The 21,010-nt window shown below is 43.0% G+C and overlaps 1 protein-coding gene across 2 annotated transcripts in view; it reads left to right on the forward strand.

Annotated features, from left to right (window-relative positions):
- LOC122792159 (ribonucleoside-diphosphate reductase subunit M2-like) overlaps nucleotides 1-21,010 on the forward strand; it is a 50,535-nt gene that overhangs the window by 26,867 nt on the left and 2,658 nt on the right. For both annotated transcript variants that reach the window (XM_044059899.1, XM_044059897.1), the window contains exons 8-9: nucleotides 2,521-2,654; nucleotides 18,759-18,977. In XM_044059899.1, the coding sequence (XP_043915834.1) occupies nucleotides 2,521-2,654; nucleotides 18,759-18,977 (353 nt within the window). The remainder of the gene's footprint in view (nucleotides 1-2,520; nucleotides 2,655-18,758; nucleotides 18,978-21,010) is intronic.

Consider the following 21,010-nt stretch of genomic DNA (forward strand, 5'->3'; position numbering starts at 1 on the left):
CTCCATGTAGTCGAGGTATGTCTCAGGTCGTTCACACCAGCATGGACAATGACTGTCATATTTGTACTTGCTGTGGAGTGACCCGAGTGCTTGTGTTGTGGCGGATTCTAGCACCCGATAGGCAGCTTACTGTGACCCTCTCCTTGTTCAGTCTGGTGAGTGGGACGTATGGAGTCACCTATGACAAGTATGTTTGGTGTTGTATTTGGCCTTAAGGGCTGTGACTGCTTTGCACACTGATTTTGTGGTTTGTGTTGCCTGTGGTGTGTCATGAGGTGGCAGTTGCTTGGGTGTCTGCTTTGGAGGCCTCTGCTGTTTAGGTAAATTTTTGCTCTTTATTCTCTTGCATACCTTCTGTAACAGGACTGCTTTTGGTTTCACGTTTGTCAGACCTTGTTTTACAGTATACTAAGGAATTGTACAGCTGCAACCAAAAAAGTAGCTGAATAGCTGAATTGCAGGCCTTTGTTCACCCCCCCCCCCCCCCCCCCCCCCCACACACACACACACACACACACACACACACACATACAACCTTTTGTAAATGTTAATACTTAGATTATGGAATATTAAAGATGTCTACATGTTGGAAACTTAAACTTGTTCTTGCAAAGTTGCAACAAATGTGTTAATTTTAAAGCTTATTTCAGTACAGTGGTGCTGTATGTGGCAACTGCTTTTGAACCATTGTCTGATCTCCAAGTGCTCTGCTTTGCTATGAAAGGCATAGCTACATTGGAAGTAGCTGTGAACCCGTGAATTTTCTCTCTGCAAAAAGACTCGGGGGAACTGGCTTTACATATATGTATAATGCACACCGTAACTACTGCCTGGCATCGGGACTGATTACTATATTGTGTGGTCTTTGCCTTTTTTCTGATCGCAAGGAGAGGGAAAAGTGCAAGCATGTTACTGGTATCGACACAATACTGGAACCGTAGATAGAAAAAGTGAAACTGTAGAAGGTTGAGTTTTCTTAAATTCATTGTCCTCCTATAATCTTTCATCTAGCCTGTCTTACAGGCCTATCTTTGGTGTTTATAACATTCGTATACACGTCTGATTCTGTGAAGATGGGTACAATATGCTTCTCGGCCAGTGTTGAAGCATGGTACTGAAATTGATGTCATCATGCACAACTAGCTCCTGTGGTACCTTTCAATAACATTTTGCCTTTCAATAACATTTTGGTGTGTCCAACTAATTTTGATATGGAACACCTAGCGAGGTGAATCTCTTCCTGCTGTGAGAGCACTGTCTTGGAAGTTCTCTTTGCAGGAGCAGTGACATGCTGTTAACAATGGAGTAGTTGCCAGATAAGTTGGTTTAGGGTAGCTGCTTCTAGAGAGTAGTTGGAACTGCTAGTGAAAATGCAACACTAATATAGTTTGTTGGTACTCTGAGATGCCTGTAAAATACCCAAACTTGCCACCCAAGATTATCTCTTGCTGCAAAATGTCTGGCACTGTTGGAAGTCAGCTTTTCATGTTGCAGGGATGGGGTGGTGGCTGCCGTTTTGGAAGGTGAACAAATGTAACCTTAAAATTTTAAAGCCTTGATAAGGTGCTTTCCTAAAAGCTGGTATGACAGTCCTATACATCCTCACCCTTCTGTGGCTTTAGAAGGATGGTGTGGCTTTGACTTATTTGTAACACTGTTTGGTAACTTTTACTATATTTACCAGGCTTCTGCCAGTTAAGTTACTGGCTTCTTGGGTAAAGTTTGTGCCTATCATAGGCACTCTTGTTGGTTCCTGTGGCTTGCTGTTTTGAGGTTTGTGATTTTAATACATGGGTACATTTTTGAAGAAACTGGTAATGTAAACTTGACTGGTTAAGTTCCACACTTTGTGTGTAGTGCAAGGTGAAGTTCTAGGATGTTCAATATATCTGCTTTGCCTTGAAACGAGCGCTTTTTAGTTTATTTTTAAACTAGTTACAGTTGAATGCACCTCTGGGCGTTTGTTACCTCCTGTAGCACTTTTAGGCATCAAATATTGCTTTGATCATATTTGCACCAATAATTCCAGTGGAGACGAGTCACTCCACTGGGAGTTAAAGGTACACACTCTGTACTGAAGGGAATGCGTTACAGGAGGTAGCTTGGAGGGCAGGAAGCTAATCTCAGATTTGGAAATGGCATTGAATGCATTGGGGCGTTTGGAGCTTTTACATGGCTAAAAGTAGAGTTCAGGAAGGTGTGTTTTTCTTGCCAGTGAGATCTAAAATTGAGGCTGGTTAAAGTGATTGAACTTGAAAGCCAACAGGAAGCTTGTCACGTTTGAGGGGAAATGTCCCCTCTGAGATGAGCGCAACAGGCCTTAACTTTTTTTGTTTACTCTTGATCACTTATCTAGGAATTTGTCCTTTGTCCTTTTCAGAAGTACTTTAGATTTAAAGGTTAGAATAATGGTTATTCTGCTATTCTAAAGGTTTGTGCATTTTTCTTGCACTTGTTTTTTTAATATTAATTCTGTTTTATGTTCCTTTAGTGTTAACTTTACCTGACTTCTCATTGCAGGAGAGCGTATTGTGGCCTTTGCTGCTGTGGAGGGGATCTTTTTCTCTGGTTCTTTTGCTTCTATCTTCTGGCTTAAGAAACGTGGTCTCATGCCTGGTCTAACCTTCTCCAATGAACTAATCAGCAGAGATGAGGTAGGTTAATGCGATTAATATTCTTGTGTTGTGTTGGCAACTAAAATGCAGCTGTAATTTGCCACTTTCATCTCTCATTGAGTTCATGATGTTGTATGCCATACTTGAATCTAGTACTCTCTTTCTGCAGCTATTTGACAGTATCTTGTCTGAAAAGATTTGCGATCTTTAATATTGCCTGTGCAGGTACACCTTGTAGCATCTCTCTTGCATGACACCACAGCTGCTGTTTTTCGAGGTTCCACAAGTCTGACACTTGTATTTGCATGAGACTTCAAAATTCTTGTTCTTGCCGGCCTTTCGTTCCATACTGATTTTAAGCATGATCAGTGGCTACTTTATCGAGTTGATTGCATTAGAGGAAATATTTTTTTCTACATACATACATACTCTGCCCCCGAAGCCTACAAGAATTGCAGATGCTTGAGGGAACTGAAATTCATGTGTGAGCAGTTCATATAACCCCATGCTTATTAAATACTCTACTTGGGTAGCTAATCTCCTAAATCAGCATAGGTACTGTGGACTGGACATCTTTTTGGGTAGCTAATCTCCTAAATCAGCATAGGTACTGTGGACTGGACATCTTTGCATCTGAAGTAGCTTAAAGTCAACATGGAAAGGGCCTAGAAAACATTAATAGCTTCTGGGTGTTGCCCTTGTTTCTACAGGAGGGACTATAATTGATATAGTTATGGGGCTATAATTGATATAGGTATGTCACAGGAAAGTTAAATAGCTGGGTGTGCCAATCTCAGGATATAACTGGTTCCAGGACGTGGGGGTGGGGGGTGGTAGCATAGAATTCTGAGGACAAGGAAATATTCCTACAATAGGGTTAGGCTAGGTTCAGGGGCAGTAGTCCACAAACACAGCTGATGAGGTAAAAAGCCATAAAGATGACAAAGTGGACTATTAACAGGTACAGATGAATTACTGTTTAAGAAACCTGGACTTTCCAGATAGGTCAGGAGAAAATTAAATATTTGCACAATAAACTAACAAAAAAGCTTCAAATTTTTCATTTAATGCAACAAATTAAACTTTATAGATGAAGATACTTGGGCTGTTGGGGCTGGGGGCACAGGAATTGTGTGAAAGGCTTTTTTAAAAAAGGGGGGGGTCTGGTTTGGTAGCTAAACTAATCAATACAGAAAAGCAGCTTTAAAGATGTATAGAGTAAAAGTGAGGCAATAGCACCTGGATATGGAAAATTTCACAGTACAAAAATAATATAGAAGAGGATTAGCAAAGTAGAAACTGAAGATTTGTCACATGCCCTGGAGCCTTCTGTAGGAGATGGGTGCAAAAGTCCATTTGACGTTGCACAGCAAGGGAAGGACCAGGAAACTGGCAACTCTTTGACATTGGTAGTATTGTAAAGTGGTGGGTTGGTGAAGCAGGGCGCATAGAGTATAGTGATGTTCTGGAACTTTATCTAAAATCCTCTTAGAACCTGGGTAAACACATTAAATCCAGAAGAAAACTGTTTTAAGGCAGGACCTCCTGCTTGATTTAAGAGATACTTTCTGTACGCTTCTCTCTCATTTATGTAACACCCAATATGTTGGTAAAACCAACACAGTTAGTAATTGGACTAAAACTTTGTATCACAGGAAAAATTAATCTGCACAGTGATATTCTAATGGTGGATAGTGTTGCCACAAATGTGTAGTACCTTGTTAAAGGCCACAATGGCCGCACTAAACAGAGAACTAAAGCAAGTTTAATAAGTGTCCTTGTTTTAAAAAAAAATGATCAACAGTACCTGGAAAGATGGACAATAAAAGATGATTAATTGTACATTACTGCCAGTAATAATATTAAGGCGGTTGGGCGGCACAGTGGTGCAGTGGTTAACATTGTCACCTCACAGCAAGAGGTTCTCCGGTTCGATTCTCGGCTGGGGTGCCTTCTGTGTGGAGTTTGCATGTTCTCCCTGTGTTCGCGTGGGTTTCCTCCGGGTACTCAGGTTTCCTCCCACATTCCAAAAACATGCATCTGGAGAATTTCTCCCCGGGCCTCTGCTGAAAACAGGCTCTGTGGAACCTAGTCGGACATTCCCGGTCAACAAATGATAAATAAAATAAATAAATAAAAAATAAATTAAGATATCAGCACAAACAGAAAAAATAGGATGGTATGCCTAAGTTCTTTGACCCAAGAATTGGGGAAAACAAGTAATGGGAATAGAAGCAACAAAAAATATGCGTACAAGTATTCTTGAAGACCCTGCTGAACATAAAGATGCTGAAACTGCAAGATGCTCTGGTGTAGATATGAAAGAGTAGCTGCCAGAGAAATTAATATCGAATCTGGTGGTAGCCAGGCACACACTTACAAAATTTAGCCCTGAGCAAAAACTGTATGTGCATTCCTAATTTGCACCAACTTGGTTAAAGGAGGGGGGTACTGGCTCCTCCAATAAACCTACAAACCATCCTAAGAATTAATAAACTGATAACTTGCCTCCTGACAATTCGCTCCCTTTTTTTACATAGGGTTATGGTGTTGTCACTTGTCAGCATCTCCCTATTCAGTGCCACTCCTATTGATACACGTCTTGACTGTCGCAGGCCTTCTCTCACAATCCATCCGCCTCTTTGCTGGACGACCTTGTTGCCTCTGGCTGCCTTCCTGTGTGTCACAAATCTTCACCAGATTGTCCTCTGCTTTCCTCCACATGTCCAAACCACCATAATCCGTTCTTTGACCTCTTATTGTTTGACCTTTTGTCCCAGTGTCCCCTATCTAACTCTTAATCTCACTCGCCTAGATTCCTCAACTGTTCTGCCTTTAACTGTCCAAGTTTCTGTACTATTACAGTAGTGTTGGTTGCACCACTGTTTTTTGTACACCTTGCTTTGCTTTTCAGCTTCTTGGGCATTTTGTCATATACACAACCCATGGCACTGCCAGTCTGGCTGCAGTCCATCTGATTCTAAGTTCGATCTCCTTATTCAGGCATCCTCTCTCAGATGCTTGAAGCTGTTTAACCTGTTCCACTGTTTTCATTTCTATTTTGCCTGCTACTCATTTTCCCAGTTGCTACCGTATCTGTACTCCATCTCACCCCATGTGCCCTTAAGTTTCCCCTACCCTTCATTTCTTGCTCAGTCTGCCTGTAATCCCATTGTCTGCATATAGCAGCTTTGTGTCCCCTCTGACCTGTGCCATTGTCCATCACCAGTATGATTAGTAGGATCCAAGCTGAATTCTGCATACCCACTCCACTGTGAATCTCTAGTCCTTGTTCTCAGTTGTCTTCATACCTATCCCTATGTAATATGTTGCCAATATCCTATAGCATAAGCCATTTCAGTCATTGTGGCAATGACTACATCTTGTCCATAAAGACCTGCTAAGCATAATTCTACTTTGTCATTCATGTTTTGACATTGTAAACTGATCTCTCTTGTAAATGTTCATTTATTGTGTGGGTCCTATTAACCTGGGCTTTGCCTGCTAATGGTCCACTTAGGGCCATATCAAAAGAAGTGCATGGGGCTATGAGGAGGGCCTAATTCCTAGCAAGGCAAAGGAAAATTATACCTGTGATTGTTCAAAAGGGTGTTACAGGGGGACTTATACCTGTGATTGTTCAAAAGGGTGTTACAGGGGGACTCTGTCACCACTGCTATTTTGTTTTGTCCTTAACCTATACAGGCTATAAGAATAAGCTACAATTTTGCTTGCCTGAAAACAACCTTGTTTAAATTTCCCATCTATGTTTGAAAAGTTAAACATGGCTACAATGGCTTTCTCTGACTTCTTTTGAAAGTGCAAAAGCAATATTTAAAATGGGGAAAGCTGCTGCAACAAGAGCATATACTTGTGACAAGACTGTGATGTGAAGAAACTTGGAGTACATATTTGGGACTAGGAGGATCTACGTTAAAATGTCTGGGCAGAGCACCTTTTCCAAAGTGGCCTGGGGGGAACTCCATGTTTCAATTCTTTCATATTGAAACATTCAATATTTAGAAACGTGATCTATGATTACAATTTTTAAACTATGCAAAGAGGGTTTGAGAAATGTAGAGCTTCAGAAACATACATTGGCATGAACAAAAGAAATGACCTACATATGATGTACAAAAATGGGGGGGGGGGGGGGCAGACATTCGCATATTGGCTATATGCACATAGAGAGTGGTTAAAATATATACAGTTGGTAATTGGGTGTTATGATTATCCAGGTGCAGCAGCATAACAAAGAGTTGGGTCACTACTGTTTTGAGCCTTGGCTTTAAAGAATTTCTATTGGTATGTTCTACAGTGTACTGATGACTTGTAAAGGGAGCCACCAGCTATGGTTTTAGATCTAGAAATTGGGAGAGCATTTCCTGGGTACATTCACCTTGTAGGTGAGCAGTGTTGGAGAATGGTTAAAGATGGACAATTGGGCTCCTAAATGAGCTTGTGTGGACAATTGGGCTCCTAAATGAGCTTGTCTGGTGATGTGTATAGCCGAGAGGTGTAGAAGCTAAATCTAGTGCAACTGCTAAGGGCACCACTGTGTTCTGGGTTGAAGGGTAGTTGCAAGTTTATCTTGTAGCATACATTGGTTTCTTCATGGATATAGGGTGCAGACTGGCAAGAATGTGAGCACACAAAAGTAATGGGAAAAGATGGGATGAAGCTCTGGTTTTCCTAACATTCTGAGATGGACTAGCTCACAAGTGCATCAGGCTTTTTAGTGGTGTGAATGGTCAAACTTTGGGTTTTCATCTCTAACTAAAACAATTCTGTTTTTGTGATACTGTTTTTCTATTACAGTTTTGGCAAAAATGGCTAACTTTTGTTTCCTTTCAGATTTAAGATTTGGTTGCAGGTGTCTGACTTTAACTCTATAATTAGACTAGAGTGCCCTGAATATGTAGTATATTTAGCCAAGCTGATGGGGAGGGGGGTAGAGGCATTTGCGTATCACACTATGCTGGCATGCTTGGCCCCAGTGTGGAGGTACATTTTTTAAACATGTCAAATATCTTACCAACAGGGATGGGATGAAGTGTATTCGTTTTTGCTAGTTTGAGCCTTTTGAGAGCACTTGAACGGTTTGGTTAGTAATGAGGAGTCCAAGAAAGGCAGCTTCCTGTTTCTGTGAAAGTTTATGGTGTTGCTAAACTTGAGGGCAGTGTTCTTTCCTCCTAAGAACCTTGAAGATGGGAAGGTCTGTAGTTGGACAGTTTGGAATTTCCATCTGCTTGTAGGGGAATGAGCGAGTAGCCTCTGGGTTTAACTTTCATCTTAGGCATAAAAGAATTGTAAATGCTGCTCTGCTTCCTTGTCTGTGGCTACAAGATTTTGGCTTGCTTCTAAACCATCTGGAAATACAAAGCTGATAAGTGTGTAACTTGCATTTGCTTAGTTTCAGTGATAACTTTGCTGCATTTATTTATTATCTTTTTTTTTTATGCTTGTTGCTGTACTGTTAGGTTGCTTGCTTTGCTTCTGTTCAGATATGTCTCCATTTTTTTCCCACCCACCTGCAACTTGGTGGCTTTTGAGTTCCCTGCTTCTACTCCACTTGAAATTGGATACTCTTCCCAGTCCTATTGCATCATCTCATTCTGAGTGATCATTTGGCCCCCACACCCTTGGTTTCTTAACCTTTACTTTAATCTTCTGTTTCCTCCCTTACTACTAAAAAAAAAATTTGGCTCCTCTGACTACATTTGTCTTCCTGCTTTGCTGCATTGAAGTACCTTGCACTCAGTTCTGTGCAGAAGTGGGTGTAGAAACTGCCAATAACTGCTGATTTCAGTTTGACATGCACACACTGGTTGTACCTCTTGCATATTGATAGTTGAAAGCACTCGTCTCAAGTTTCATTCATTAACTGCACAAAGGAATAAACTTTTAGTGTGGTGGTTTTAGAAACTCATGGAATGTTATCTGTAGCTTTCCCGTGTGACATGCATAAGTGTTCTAAATACGTAGAAATGCTGTAAAAACATGCACATGAGAAATGTGTGTGCACACATTCAACCTACTTGGACTACTCTCCTGTTGGAAATCTTTTTTCCAAGATTTCCTCCAAAACAGAAGCAAAAACTGAAGGTCTGTGGCTGACAAGTTTGTGATGACAGCAAACTGGGGAGCGGTCATAGACTCTCCAAATGATGTGTACAATCCTACAAGAGGGTCTTGCACACATGATTGGTGCCAAAAGTCATTGCCTTAAAATCAAGACCTTTTGCATAATCCCTTTTGGTAAGAGCGATGTTACTGCCAACTAACCCATCAGTAGTACCCTAGGTATGCACTCAGTTGTGAGACCTGGGCACACAGGGTGACTGTGATCTTGCCTTTGATCACCATGTCTCCACAGTGGGTAAGAAGGGCATTATGTATTGCTCATCTCGTACACAAGGACATTGCCACCAGAAAAAAAGTTATGATTCCTGTACTCTTCGTCTGCAGGCCAATAATTGAGTACAGCACCTCTTTGTACGCTCCTGCAGAAATTTGGAGAAACCACAAAGGTTCCTCGCAAGGAAAATGCAAGGTCTTCATGTGTCCTATGTGATCTTCTGAAACAGCTGTCACTTTATTCTGTTTTCATACAGACTACTCTGAAGTGATCTCTGCCTAAAACTTAAGACCTTAACCTGGTATGTGACTCCCAGAAGTTGCCGCACCTTTGGAACAAACTCCCACTTTGTCAGAGCATCCCATTGGCCTTCTTCAACAGATTCTGTACGATTGGCTGGGTAACTGTAAATTCACCCTGGGGGTTCCACCTGTGTCCCTTTTGGACATGGGGAATTGGGTGCTAATCGTGTAACATGGCTAGGCTTGTAAGGGCTAAACTTTAAGATCTAAGTTTTCTCCAGAATGAGGATACAGTTCTGCTTGGCCTTTCGGGATTGAAAAAGTTGCCAAAACATTTTGTCGAAGTTTCAGGTGCCGTCCTAAAAAAAAAAAAAAAAGAAGAGAACCCAGGGCAGGACACAATGTCAGTCAGCCAATTTGTTATGGATGCTTTATGCTTGTATGTTTAAAACTGTAAACTAGATATCTGTGAAGGGAGGGAAATTGGATAACTTGGAGAGTTGGGTTTTGTTCTGGAATAGGATGGATGTCTTAATGTTTGGTGGCTTTAGGAAATTAAGTGTAGCCATTTAAATGTTACATGAGTTTTGGAATAAGAGGTGTGGTGATGGTGCTGTTTTTGTTTGCTCCTGGGAGAAATAACATGGAAGTAGTGGGAGGATGTTGGGTGGCATAGTAGTGACTGGGAAGAGAAAGGTAATGCAAAAGTTTGTTTTGCAAAGGGCAATAGAACGAGATGATGGAATGTAACTTGGTAGAGTTCTGTAAATGGAAAGTGGAGGGTGTGGTAGGGAGGGGAGAGGTGGAGAAGCTGATTTTGAGTAGCACAGGTGTTGGGAGTGCTGCACTTTTTTTTTTTTTTTTTTTTTTTTTTAAGACTTGGAGATAAGTAACTAGGGTGGTAATAGGGGTAGGGGAGTTAACTAGGGTGGTAATAGGGGTAGGGGAGTGGAGTGATGGTGAACTGCTAGCACAGTGTTACCAGTGCCTTGTAAACTTTCAGTATGGGAAAGAACTGTATAGGGCAGTCTTTACTGAAAAGAACGGTAGTGGGACAGTTAAATTAATTTTTTCAAAAGGAAGACTTGCTGCTTCTGGGAAAGAGAAATTCACATCTTCAAAAGTTCAGAGGTATGTACTAGGCTAATGGCCCTGGAGCCTTTACAAGCCTAGCCCATAGGATTACCCTGGCATTGTGCCACCCGACCTCAATTCCCAGTGCCACTGTCAAGTAGAGCCACTGGAGTGATCCCCGGGGTGAAATTTCGATTTCCCATCCACTCAAGATTTCTCTTGAGGGCCAGTGAGGCACTCCACTTGACATGTATGGGAAGTCTATTCCATAATATGGGCAGTTTTCAGGTTATGAACCTGTCCCTCCAGCTTGTTGTGGTAATGAGGTTGAGGTCTCTGGAGCATGTAGTGCGGAGAGATTGGAATTTCTTTTAGATGTAGCATTTCTAATTGAGCTGGGTCAGACATGGCTTTGTAAGTCTAGCAGAGATCGCCTCTATGTAGGTGATATGAGACTGAGAATAGTTGTCTGTCCATATTGGGCAAGTGTGTAAGGCCTAGGATCCTCTTTGTGGTATTTTTGTGGCCTCTCCAGTTGTAGGTGTCTAATGAGGTACATGCCAAATGGAGCAGTGTACTCATAATTGGCCTAATGAAAGAGTAGAGGGAGACTACTAAGGGTTTTGCATCCAGGAAGAAAAAGTATGAGAGATGTCACATTAGCACTGTGGTCAAAGTCCTGTGTGGTGGTCAAATGAGGTTGCTGTCAACCTGTTCCCAGATCTCTTATGACACCTTCTGTGTTTAGTGGACTACCACCTGTGGTAATTTATGGGAACTGGGTTTTTCCCAAAGGGGGTGATGCATTTTTTGGCCTTTAGCATAAGGCCATGGTTCTGACACCAGTCATTGGTCTTAGTGAGGCCTTTCTGTAGGATGTCAACATCACTTGGAGTTGATTATGGCTCCCAACTTGCAGTCTGAAATTTGTTAGCCAGAGTCCCTTTGTGTTGGCCTGGAAGTAGATACCAAACAGTGGATCCAGGACCAAACCCTGTGGGACTCTACTCGTGACCGACTTGGGAGTCTGCTACTTTCACACTGTGGGTTCTATCTGTGAGCCACTTTGCAACCCACCTAGTAATTTATAGGGGTTGATGCCTGTCTTGGTTTTTCTATGATTCCTGAGGTGGGGAATGGTATCAAAGGCCTTGACCAGATCAAAGTAGGTATGAACCACCTTGCCTTCATCCACAGCTCTGGTGACCTGACTCCCAAGAAGTCGACCAGGTTGAGCAGGCATGATCTACCCTTCACAAAACCAAACTGTGAGATCCAGAGTTTGGAGGTTCCCTATGTCTTTGTTTATTAGGTCCATGATGATGCGTTCCATAGCTTTGCACATCAGACTTGGGCTAATGGGGTGATAGTTCCCAGGGTCTGTAGTCCTCTCCTCTGTGGAGAGGGATGAGTGTAGCAGTGTGCCATTTGGTAGGGACAAAGTCTGAGGTGAGGCTGTGATTGAACAGGGCACACTGGTGAGGTGCCAGTTCACTCTGTAGTTCATGTAGAACACAGCAAGGGATATTGTTAGGTCCCATAGAAGCTATATTCTTGGCCTTGGACAGTGCTGTTTAACCTATGCAGCAGTAATACTCGGTGCCTGGCAATCTATTGATATTGTGAATTGGTCCTTTTTAGTGCAGGAGAGAAGGGTAAAGTTGGCACTGAATCTGTCGGCTCTGTATAGGAGGTCCTGTGTGTCTGAAAGATGTAATGTGGCAAGACTGCATTGGGAGTTGTGCAAATAGTACAATACAAAAGTAGCTGAAGCATTGCAAACCTGACATACAAATCCAACAGGATTGCCCATTAGCAACAAAGTCAAGGCAACGGTAAAGGCAACGGTAACCTTAATCATTGAAAGTGCTCCTACAAAGTTGGTGTCAAGAGACTATCGGATTTGCTGGCAGAAATGAGGGATGTGGAAGAAAAATGATACTTTGACAGTTTCAGTGTAAGAGCAGTGGATCTAATGTACTTGAATATACAACCAATGTTTGTAACACATGAATTACAGGAGGTGGCAATTCCAGCTACAGTGTTGTGTTCTCAGCATACACAAACAGTACATCTTTCACAAACTCCATTTGTGCCTTGACTTGAGAATGGGGTCCATTCCTGTCATGGTTTTGGAAAATGAAATGCTTGGAAATTAAGCAAAGGGTCAGTTTGAGTAAAGCTACTAGTCTCCATGTTTAAACATTTTTTTTTTTTTTATTTATTTTTTTTTTTGTCAAGCTAAAATGCTGATTAGAGCCCTAGGCTTTTAGTTCCTTAAGCTGGGCTGTGTATGTAGTCATCGCCACCCCCCCCCCCCCCCAAAAAACAAAAAAAAAAGCATCCTCCATCCTAGCATCTAAATTTCTAAATTGTGGGACTCAATTCCTCTGTCAATTCAAGACGTTCAAAGTGATCTTGAGAGCAACTCTAGCAACACTTCGAGTGCAGCTGCTCTCACTTGGGTCACGTGAACCCTGAAGCTGTTTCACACACCCCTCATCCCTTTTTCGTCCTTATCTTGTCATCCCCTTACTGCCTCTTATTCTACTCTTCTCTTCATCCCTGTCTCCTTTATAGTGTCTTCATACCTATAACTGTACAATCAGTTTCTGATGCACTGCTATCCCTGTAGTTTAAGCAATCTGTCATTATGGCTACATATTGTCCATAAAGCTCTGTCAAGCATAATCCCATGTTGCACTATGTGATATGCAATCATTTTTTCTGCTTAACAGTCTGTAAATGTGCAAATTAACCCATGGTTATGCCTGCAAATGGTCATCTAGATTGGTGCTCTGCCCTGGTAAACATAAGTTGGTTCCTTTTTTAGATGTACCTATAGGGAGGGCCTAACTCTAGCAGGATTTCTTTCCATGGGAGCTACCCCTCCCCAGTGCCAATTTCCTCCTGCCACTAAGTTTAGGTGTCCCCCCTTTAGAAGTGATGGGGGGGGCAACGGCAAAGCAAATGTGGGATTGAAGTGAGGGTGGGCAGTCCAAAGCATGAAAAGCTGGCCCATCTGAAAGTTGCATTGGGTGGGCCTAAACAAATGTCACCCAATTTCTTGCAGTTGGGCTCTGCCAGCCAGGTCCACCTTGCTTGTAAGCTAATCTGGGCAGTTTCTGGTCCTACCATCCCTGTGCTATCCTAAGTCAGAGTTGTTTCTATACAGCTTGGGATTGTTGGTAGTATCTGTGAGGTTCCTGGAAAGTTTGAGCAAAAATTGTACTAGTCTACACTAGCTTTTGCTTGTGTCTGGGAGGGGTGCGGCTTAAAATACAGTGGATGTCGTTGACATTCACTGTTACAGTATTCCTTACTAATGGGATTCCCTGCCGTGAAGCCCTCCATCTGGCCAGTTTTACAAAAGATTTCTGTTGCTTTTAAGGTGCACTGAATGTCACCTGCTTACTCCTGATGTAAAGTAGAGCATAAAGGAAGGTGATCAGGCGAGCCATCCTCCACTTTTTGCCGCCAGTCCAAACACTACCGCCAGTCTGTATACATCCATTTTTCTGTTTGACTTTCTGTGCTTGCTCCTGTTTGCTGGAGTCCTCTCTGTTGCAGATAAGTACCCATTTGGGTTTTTGGTTACTTTTCTGTTTTGGTTAGTGCTGTTTGGAGTTGTTATCCAGGAAGGGTAAATGACAAGAGTAGGAGACTGATTTTCCCCATACAGACCATCCATAAGTGGCTTTTGCCTTGGTGCTGCTCATGACCATACGTCTTGTTTAGTTTCAGACGTTTGTCCCCCAAAACTCGTCTTGGTAAGCTTTCTTCCCTTTCCTTGTACCTTGAGAATTGGTGACTTAAGCTTCTTGCTGCGGGTACTATGGATGGAGCTTCCTGCTCTGAGGGTCAGCCATCTGGGAAGAAGGTGCATAAGGTAAGGCCGGAATCTTCCACGGTCTACCTCTGCTGGGTGTTTTCTCCTGAGGTTATGTACCAGGAGGCTCACCCAATTAGTTATTTTCAGATTATTCTACCACGTCTGGGTAGGAGGCCGGTGAGGATTTGGTAGGCAGCATGTCGGATTAGGCTTGGAGTCCATTTTGGGCATTAAGAGGGAACCACAGTTGGCTGTTTCTGATGGGTCTAATATGGCTCCACAGTTTCTTTTGGGAAGAGGTTCCTACTGCAGTTGAGGAATGCTGTCCTGAGTTTGGGCCTTCTTGGGTTTCCAGGATGGCAGTCACTTAACAAAACTAGACATGCCTAATCTCCTCCTAGGGACTCGCAAAGTGAGTGGCAGGCCTTTACTTGGGGGGGGGGGGGGGTATTCTCAAAGGGTTTCAGTTCCTGCTCCTCCTTGGTCCGCCTCTTTCCCTGAAAGGCCCAGAGAATTCTTGAGTGGATTCTGACTCCCTTGCTTATTGTGCCCAGATTCCTTCTTTAGATTACAGGTCTGAGGAGGATTCTCATACTCTTGATGATCCCTCTGAGGAAATTTTCCTTTGGGGGACATTTATCTCTAGGATGATGGACCTAGTAGGATTGTGCCCAGGTTTCGGATATCCATAAGTGATGCTATTGAGTTATTACAAATGGAATCTCTTAACCTGCAGCCATTCCTTCTGTCTTGCCTGCTTTATTGGTAGTTTTTTCCACTGCCACTATGTGCCAGATTCTGCCCCCTGCTCCCAGGAAGTCTGATGGGTTTTACAGGGTGCCCGAGGATTGTTCCTGATCCCTCTGTCTGTAGCCTCTGGTAAGCAGTCTCAATTGCTTCCTATATCCAAGTTACTGCCTTCTGCCAAGGACAGTAGGACTATGGATAGGCTGGGTAAGGTTTATACTTCCTTTACCCTGGCTTTTGGGGCTATTAATTATCAGACCTGTATGTCTTGGCTCTTCGTTCTCAGGCCTGTCGGGTTCTTCTAGACTGAGGGCAAGTCTTCTGCTCTTTCCTTGCTTGGGGACTTTCTCTCGGGTAGTTCGTCATTACATCAAGTGTAGTTATGATGCTGCAGATGTCTCCAAGGGCTACTGCTTCTGGCTCTGTTCTGAGGAGGTATTCCTGACTTCGGCTTCAACCTTTGCCTGATATTGAGTCTCTTCAGGACAAGGGGAAGGCTTTACAGTAGCTTAAGCATGTCTTTCTCCTGTGCCTAAATATTAATGGAAGTACCCTTCTAAGCCAGCCTTTGTTTGTTTGTAGGCAGTCTTGCCCTCTAGGTAAAAAGGGTAGTAAGTAGACTCCTCCTGCTGAAGCCACTCAGACTGCAGGGATTCTTAAGCCTTCCTTTCCTGGCAAACCAGCTAGTGTCTCCACCCATTCCTAGCCACATTCTGCTCTTTGGCTCTTGTCAGTTATTCATGAAGGGTACTCTCTTTTTTTTTTTTTTTTTTTTTTTTTTGTCTATTTCCTGCCCTCCTTTTATGGGCATTCCTCAGCCTCTTCAGGAACGGTTCCCCCCCCCCCCCCCCCCAGAGTTTCTTCAGAACCTCTTGTCTCTGGGTACTATTAACGTGCCTGTGTCCCAAAGGGGGACAGGTTTATTCCAGAATGTTTCTAGTGCCCAGCAAAGAAGGTACTTGGGAGACCTATTCTAGACCTCTCCAACCTGAGCATCTTTCTGAAGGTGCCTTCCTTTTGTATGTCCCTTTAGTCCCCCTCTCCTCTCACTCCTCAGGCCTTTCTGGTGTCTCTGGACCTCCAAGAATGCTTATCTCCATATTCCAATCCATCCTCTCTTCAGGAGATTTGTTTCTCTGCTTCGTGCCATTTTCAGTGTGCTTTGCCCTTTGGCCTTTCTATTGCCCAAAGGGTGATCACCAAATGCCTATTTCTTGTGATTGCCTTTTTTGCAGTCTTCAAGGGATCCAAATCTTTCCTTTATTTGGACAACCTGCTGTTTCAGGAGTCTTCTCCAAAGGTCCTTTTGCAAAATCTTCCAGGTCTCCTTCAGAGCCTGGAGTTAACAATAAACTGTCTTCCCTGACCCCTCCTCAGGATCATGTCTGTTGTAGGTTTCAAACTGTGCCAATGCTGGCTTCCCTGCCTCCTCGAGAGGCATTTGACTAATTTTCTTTTTTCCACCTCTTCTCTGGCCTCCATCTCTGCCAGGGAGTTTGAGATCTCTGGGGTTCATGGCTTCCATCATTCTGATGCTTTCTCTGGCCAGGCTCCACATGAGGAAGTTGGTTTCTGAAGTCTGTGTGACTTCAGCATGCGCATCCTCTAGACTTTCCTGTTCTCCAGTGTCTCGAGGTCAAACTTCTGTGGTGGATTCAGCAGTTTTATCTTAATCCAGGACTCCCATTTCAGCCTCCGCTACCTTCTCAGGATCTGTTCACAGACTTAGATGTGGGATGGGGAGCAACGTTTGGCTCCCTGAAGGTTCAGGGAGTGGTCGCCTTGTCAGCAGGAGCAGCACACCAACATCAAAGAGAAGGGTGCTCTTGTGGATCTTCAGGCCTTTCATCCTCTCCTCTCAAGGTTTTCATGGAAAATACCACAATGTGGTATATCAACAAACGAGGGGGGGGGGGTACGAGATCTACAGTCTGCTGGCTGGCACTACTGGTGTGGATTCCCAATATCTCGTGACTCTTCAGGCAGTTTACATTCCTTCAGAACATTGTGGCAGACCATCTAAGCAGGTCCTATCAATTGGGATGTTTTTCTGGACATTATTCAACAGTAGGGTACTCTAGTAGCTCTTTGGCCTCCCCTTTGAACAAGCAACTCTTGTTTCCTGCCAGACTCCCAGGTCTTCTGGTCTGGATGGTGGATGCGGTCTCATTTTTCTTTGAAGGGGATGTTTCTTTATGCATTCCTTCCCCTTCCTCTCATTCCTGGAGTCCTGTTCCAAGACTCGACGAGATGCTCCCAAAATCTTTTGGCCACAGCACTGGTTCTATCTGCTTCTGCATCCTGCCAGGGCCAGTATCGCAAGTTACCTCGTAGGGTGGATCTCTTCACACAAGACAAGGGGTCTCTCATCCATTCCCACCTGTCCACACACTGAGGCTTTGATTCCTCATGGACACCTTTTTTTTTTTTTTTTTTTTTTTTGTGAGCTGCTCCAATGTTGGTTTGCCCTAAGGCCCACTTATCAGATTTTTCTGCTAGTCTGCCTTTAACTCCCCCGTTAGCTTCTAGATTTGAGGCTAAGCAGTTTCTTAAAGACGTTCTTAATATTGGACCTCCCAGGAAGCCTGTTCCTCCTCCCTGGGATCTTTAATTTTGTTCTGGAAAAATTGATCCTTTTGAGACTGCTGTTTTAGCTTCCTTGCAACATTGTTCTTGGAAGACTTCTTTTGTTGGCTCTTATTCTGCCAGATGGGTGAGTTGCAAGCCTTATGGCTTGTCTATCTTTTTTGATATTTCATGAGGGCTGGTGTCCTTGCGTAATACTTTTTATATGCCCAAGGTGGTTTGTCACTTGGTCTATTAATTTACCTATCTCTTTTCCCTTCACTGCAGTCCTGACAGAGGGTGCTGCATACCCATAATTTTATTTTGATAAAGATATCGGGAATGATAAGTTACTTTTCCTTTTATCCTATCTCTAGGTTTGGCTGTTTCCAAGCAAATTATTTTTCCACTTGGCTTTCAAAGGCTATTCCCTTTTGTTGCACTTTTTCATGGCGAGAGCCTTCCTTCTATAAAGGCTCACTCCTACAGCTGTGGCTTCTCCTGGTGCTCTTCTCAAAGGCTTTGCCAATTCTATTCTTGAAGCTGCTACCTGGACTTCTGTGCATACCTTTACCAACATTACCTTTACCAACATTACCAGTTGGATGGCATCTCCAGAGCTGGTTTTGTTGCTGATGTTCTTCATGGCTTCTTGGAGGGCTCTGCTGTTTCCTTCTCCCAGGGTGCTTGAGCTTTGGCGCACTCCCATTTATAAGGAATACTGCAGCAGTGAATGTGAGGACATAGTACAGATGTGTAAAATCTTACCATAACTGCTGTTCCTACTAGGGTAATGTGAGGATGGTGTTGCTGAATGTCCCCTCTATGCCCTAACTTACACAAGAAGTAAGCAGGTGATCAGTGTACCTTAAAGCAATAGAAATCTTGTAAACTGGCCAGACAGAGGGCTTCACGGCAGGGAATCCCATTAGTAAGGAATACTGTAGCGGTGAAGGTAGGGACGGGGACATCTACAGTTATTGGCAAGATTTTACACAACTATATTTCTGTTATGTTGTACCTCAATTTCCCCTCTCAGGAGGTTCACTTTTAGATTCAACTTGCAGCTTATGTGTTCTTGTGACTAGTCCTGTAGGAGCATTCTGTGGCAGGAGCTTCAGAATTTGACATCAAAGCAAATCTCAAGACAAGATGCAACAAAACGGACTCCTCTTCAAGGGGGAGGAATTGGTGCTGTGCCATGTGTTTTTCTTTGCTATTACAAAATACCAGAGGTGTTGTCAAAATAGTTTTACTGGTCAGATTTCTCTTGTTTTTCTTTTTGAAAGATGCATTTAACTGGTTCACCTCTATTCTGTCTACAGGGTCTGCATTGCGACTTTGCTTGTCTTATGTTTAAACATCTGGTTCATCGCCCTAGTGAGGAAAGGGTGAAGGAGATTATTATGGATGCAGTAATAATTGAACAAGAATTCCTTACTGGTGCCCTGCCTGTCAACCTCATAGGAATGAATTGTGTTTTAATGGAACGTTACATAGAATTCGTAGCGGATAGACTGCTCTTGGAACTTGGCTTCAGCAAGGTATGAATTTTTATATGTGTAATAATTTTTAATCCTGGGCAGGTCTTTGTATCTTGCAAGTCTGCTATGACTGGTATAACATCTATTCTAAATGTAACTGATGTAAAGCGTTTGGACTTTTCACTATAGAGTGATTAAAGACCAAGCTATTTTTCTAATGCATCTTGTAGTGCAAATTTTGCTTTTGTTTACTGGGAAAGTCTGACTAAGCAGTTGACCCTTTTGCCCTTTGAACTGCTGCTATCCCACACATTGCATAGTTTTCAGGTGGTGTCTTAATAGTCTGCTCCCATACTGCTGTGCTAGGAGCATCCTTTACCCTCTGTTGTGGTATCAAACCTGTTAAGACATTCTAGTCTGCAGCTTCCTTCAAAGACCAGATTAATGCCTAGGATGTTGCTTTTACTGCTGTTGGCCTTGGTGTGTTCTTGGTGCAATTGTTTTCAGTTCAGGGATTTGGTTGGTTTCGGCTCCTGATGGTCTGTATTGACCTTTTGTAGACCGTTCAAAAATTTCTACATCTCCAGACTTTGCAAGTTGTTGCACCACAAGCTTTTGCACGTGAATCTTCAAAGTTTTCATCCAGCTGAGTTGTACTGGATCTGGCATTTAGACTAGTATTTTCAGTTGTCCTTTTCCTCTTTTATAGCGGTAAATTTCAGTGATCAGCTCTCCACTGGCACTAATTTCTTTTGTGCAGCTTCTGCACAGCTGTTACCACAGTCCTCAGCACAAGCAAATATTGGTGCATATATGACGTCCGTTTAGCTGCGGATGTGAAACCTAATTGAAGAAACTTCAGACCAGCCAAGTTATATCGCTTACATTAGATTGAGGGAAGTCTACTGTAGATTCCAGAGGTCTTGTCTGTCCCACTCTGGTGGCTGAGTTGTTTATCCCTTCACACATGTGATGGCATCCTGTGACAGCAGGTGAAATCCTTTTGGCTGTGCTACACTACATTTCACCAGCTCAGCTGCAGTTACTTCCTGATGTGGCAGCTATTGCATGAAGTGGCAGCTATTGCAGAGATTTTGAGATGTCTGGAAAACTGTCCTGGTTGTACAGATTCGGAAGTACCTCAAGCTGATAAATACCAGGTTTGTGGTCTAAACTATTTTTCATCTAAAACTGATGATGGTGTCACGAGAGGGGAAGTCTGTGTGGGATTTCCATGCCCAGCACATTCTGACAAAGGTATTAAGAAAATGTTCCCCAATGGGGTACTTCAGTCTGCCAAACCCCAAGACTGAGGAAAATCATCAGTGCTGGTACTGCAAGAAAGAATGGAGAAATAGTGCTAGTCAGTCCTTTAAACCCCTAGTCTCCTGTTTGAGAGGGCATTCTTTGGGCAGCCTAGTTTAAGTCTCTGGTATTCAGGTCAGTATTTTTGCTTCCAAAGGACAGGAAATTGTAATTTATTGCAACAGTGAGGACACTTCTATTTTATGGCAAGTAGATGCAGTACTTTTCAGATGTTCACTGGGCAGTTATTTCTTCCTCCCCTATCAAGGAGAGGGTGGTTATGGTGTTTGGCTGCAATGATGCATGCCTGCACACAGATTAATCTGAAGTTCTTCAGTTCCAGACACTTCAGCACCACCCTTGATGACCTGAAGTCTGTAGTGTTTGGTCAGTTTACAACTTCCCCAAGGATGTAAGGCATTTCCATATCTGGAAGAACTGCTTCTTGTTGCAGTGCCCCTAGAACAGACTTCTGAAAGTTAACAGTCTTGTGTCATGGTGTCAAATGCATCATCTCACCATCTCTGTCTTGGGCAGCCTTCTGCAGAGACGTGACATAACTCTAAAATTTTAGGCCATGGTTCCAGCTCTTCTCAGATTTTTACTCTAGTAGGCCATGGTTCCAGCTCTTCTCAGATTTTTACTCTAGTCTGAACTAATTAATTATTTTAATGGTATGTCTGGAGTATGTGGCCCAGTGGCTTTTGATACCCAGCACCCACCCCAGTCATTTCGACTTCCAAATCACTTGACTATTTGCTTTACCACTAGGGTGGGGGTTAAGGAGT

This window comes from Protopterus annectens, chromosome 1.part2 (genome assembly GCF_019279795.1).
Source record: "Protopterus annectens isolate FY-2018-M chromosome 1.part2, PAN1.0, whole genome shotgun sequence".
Classification (NCBI taxonomy): Eukaryota; Metazoa; Chordata; order Ceratodontiformes; family Protopteridae; genus Protopterus; species Protopterus annectens.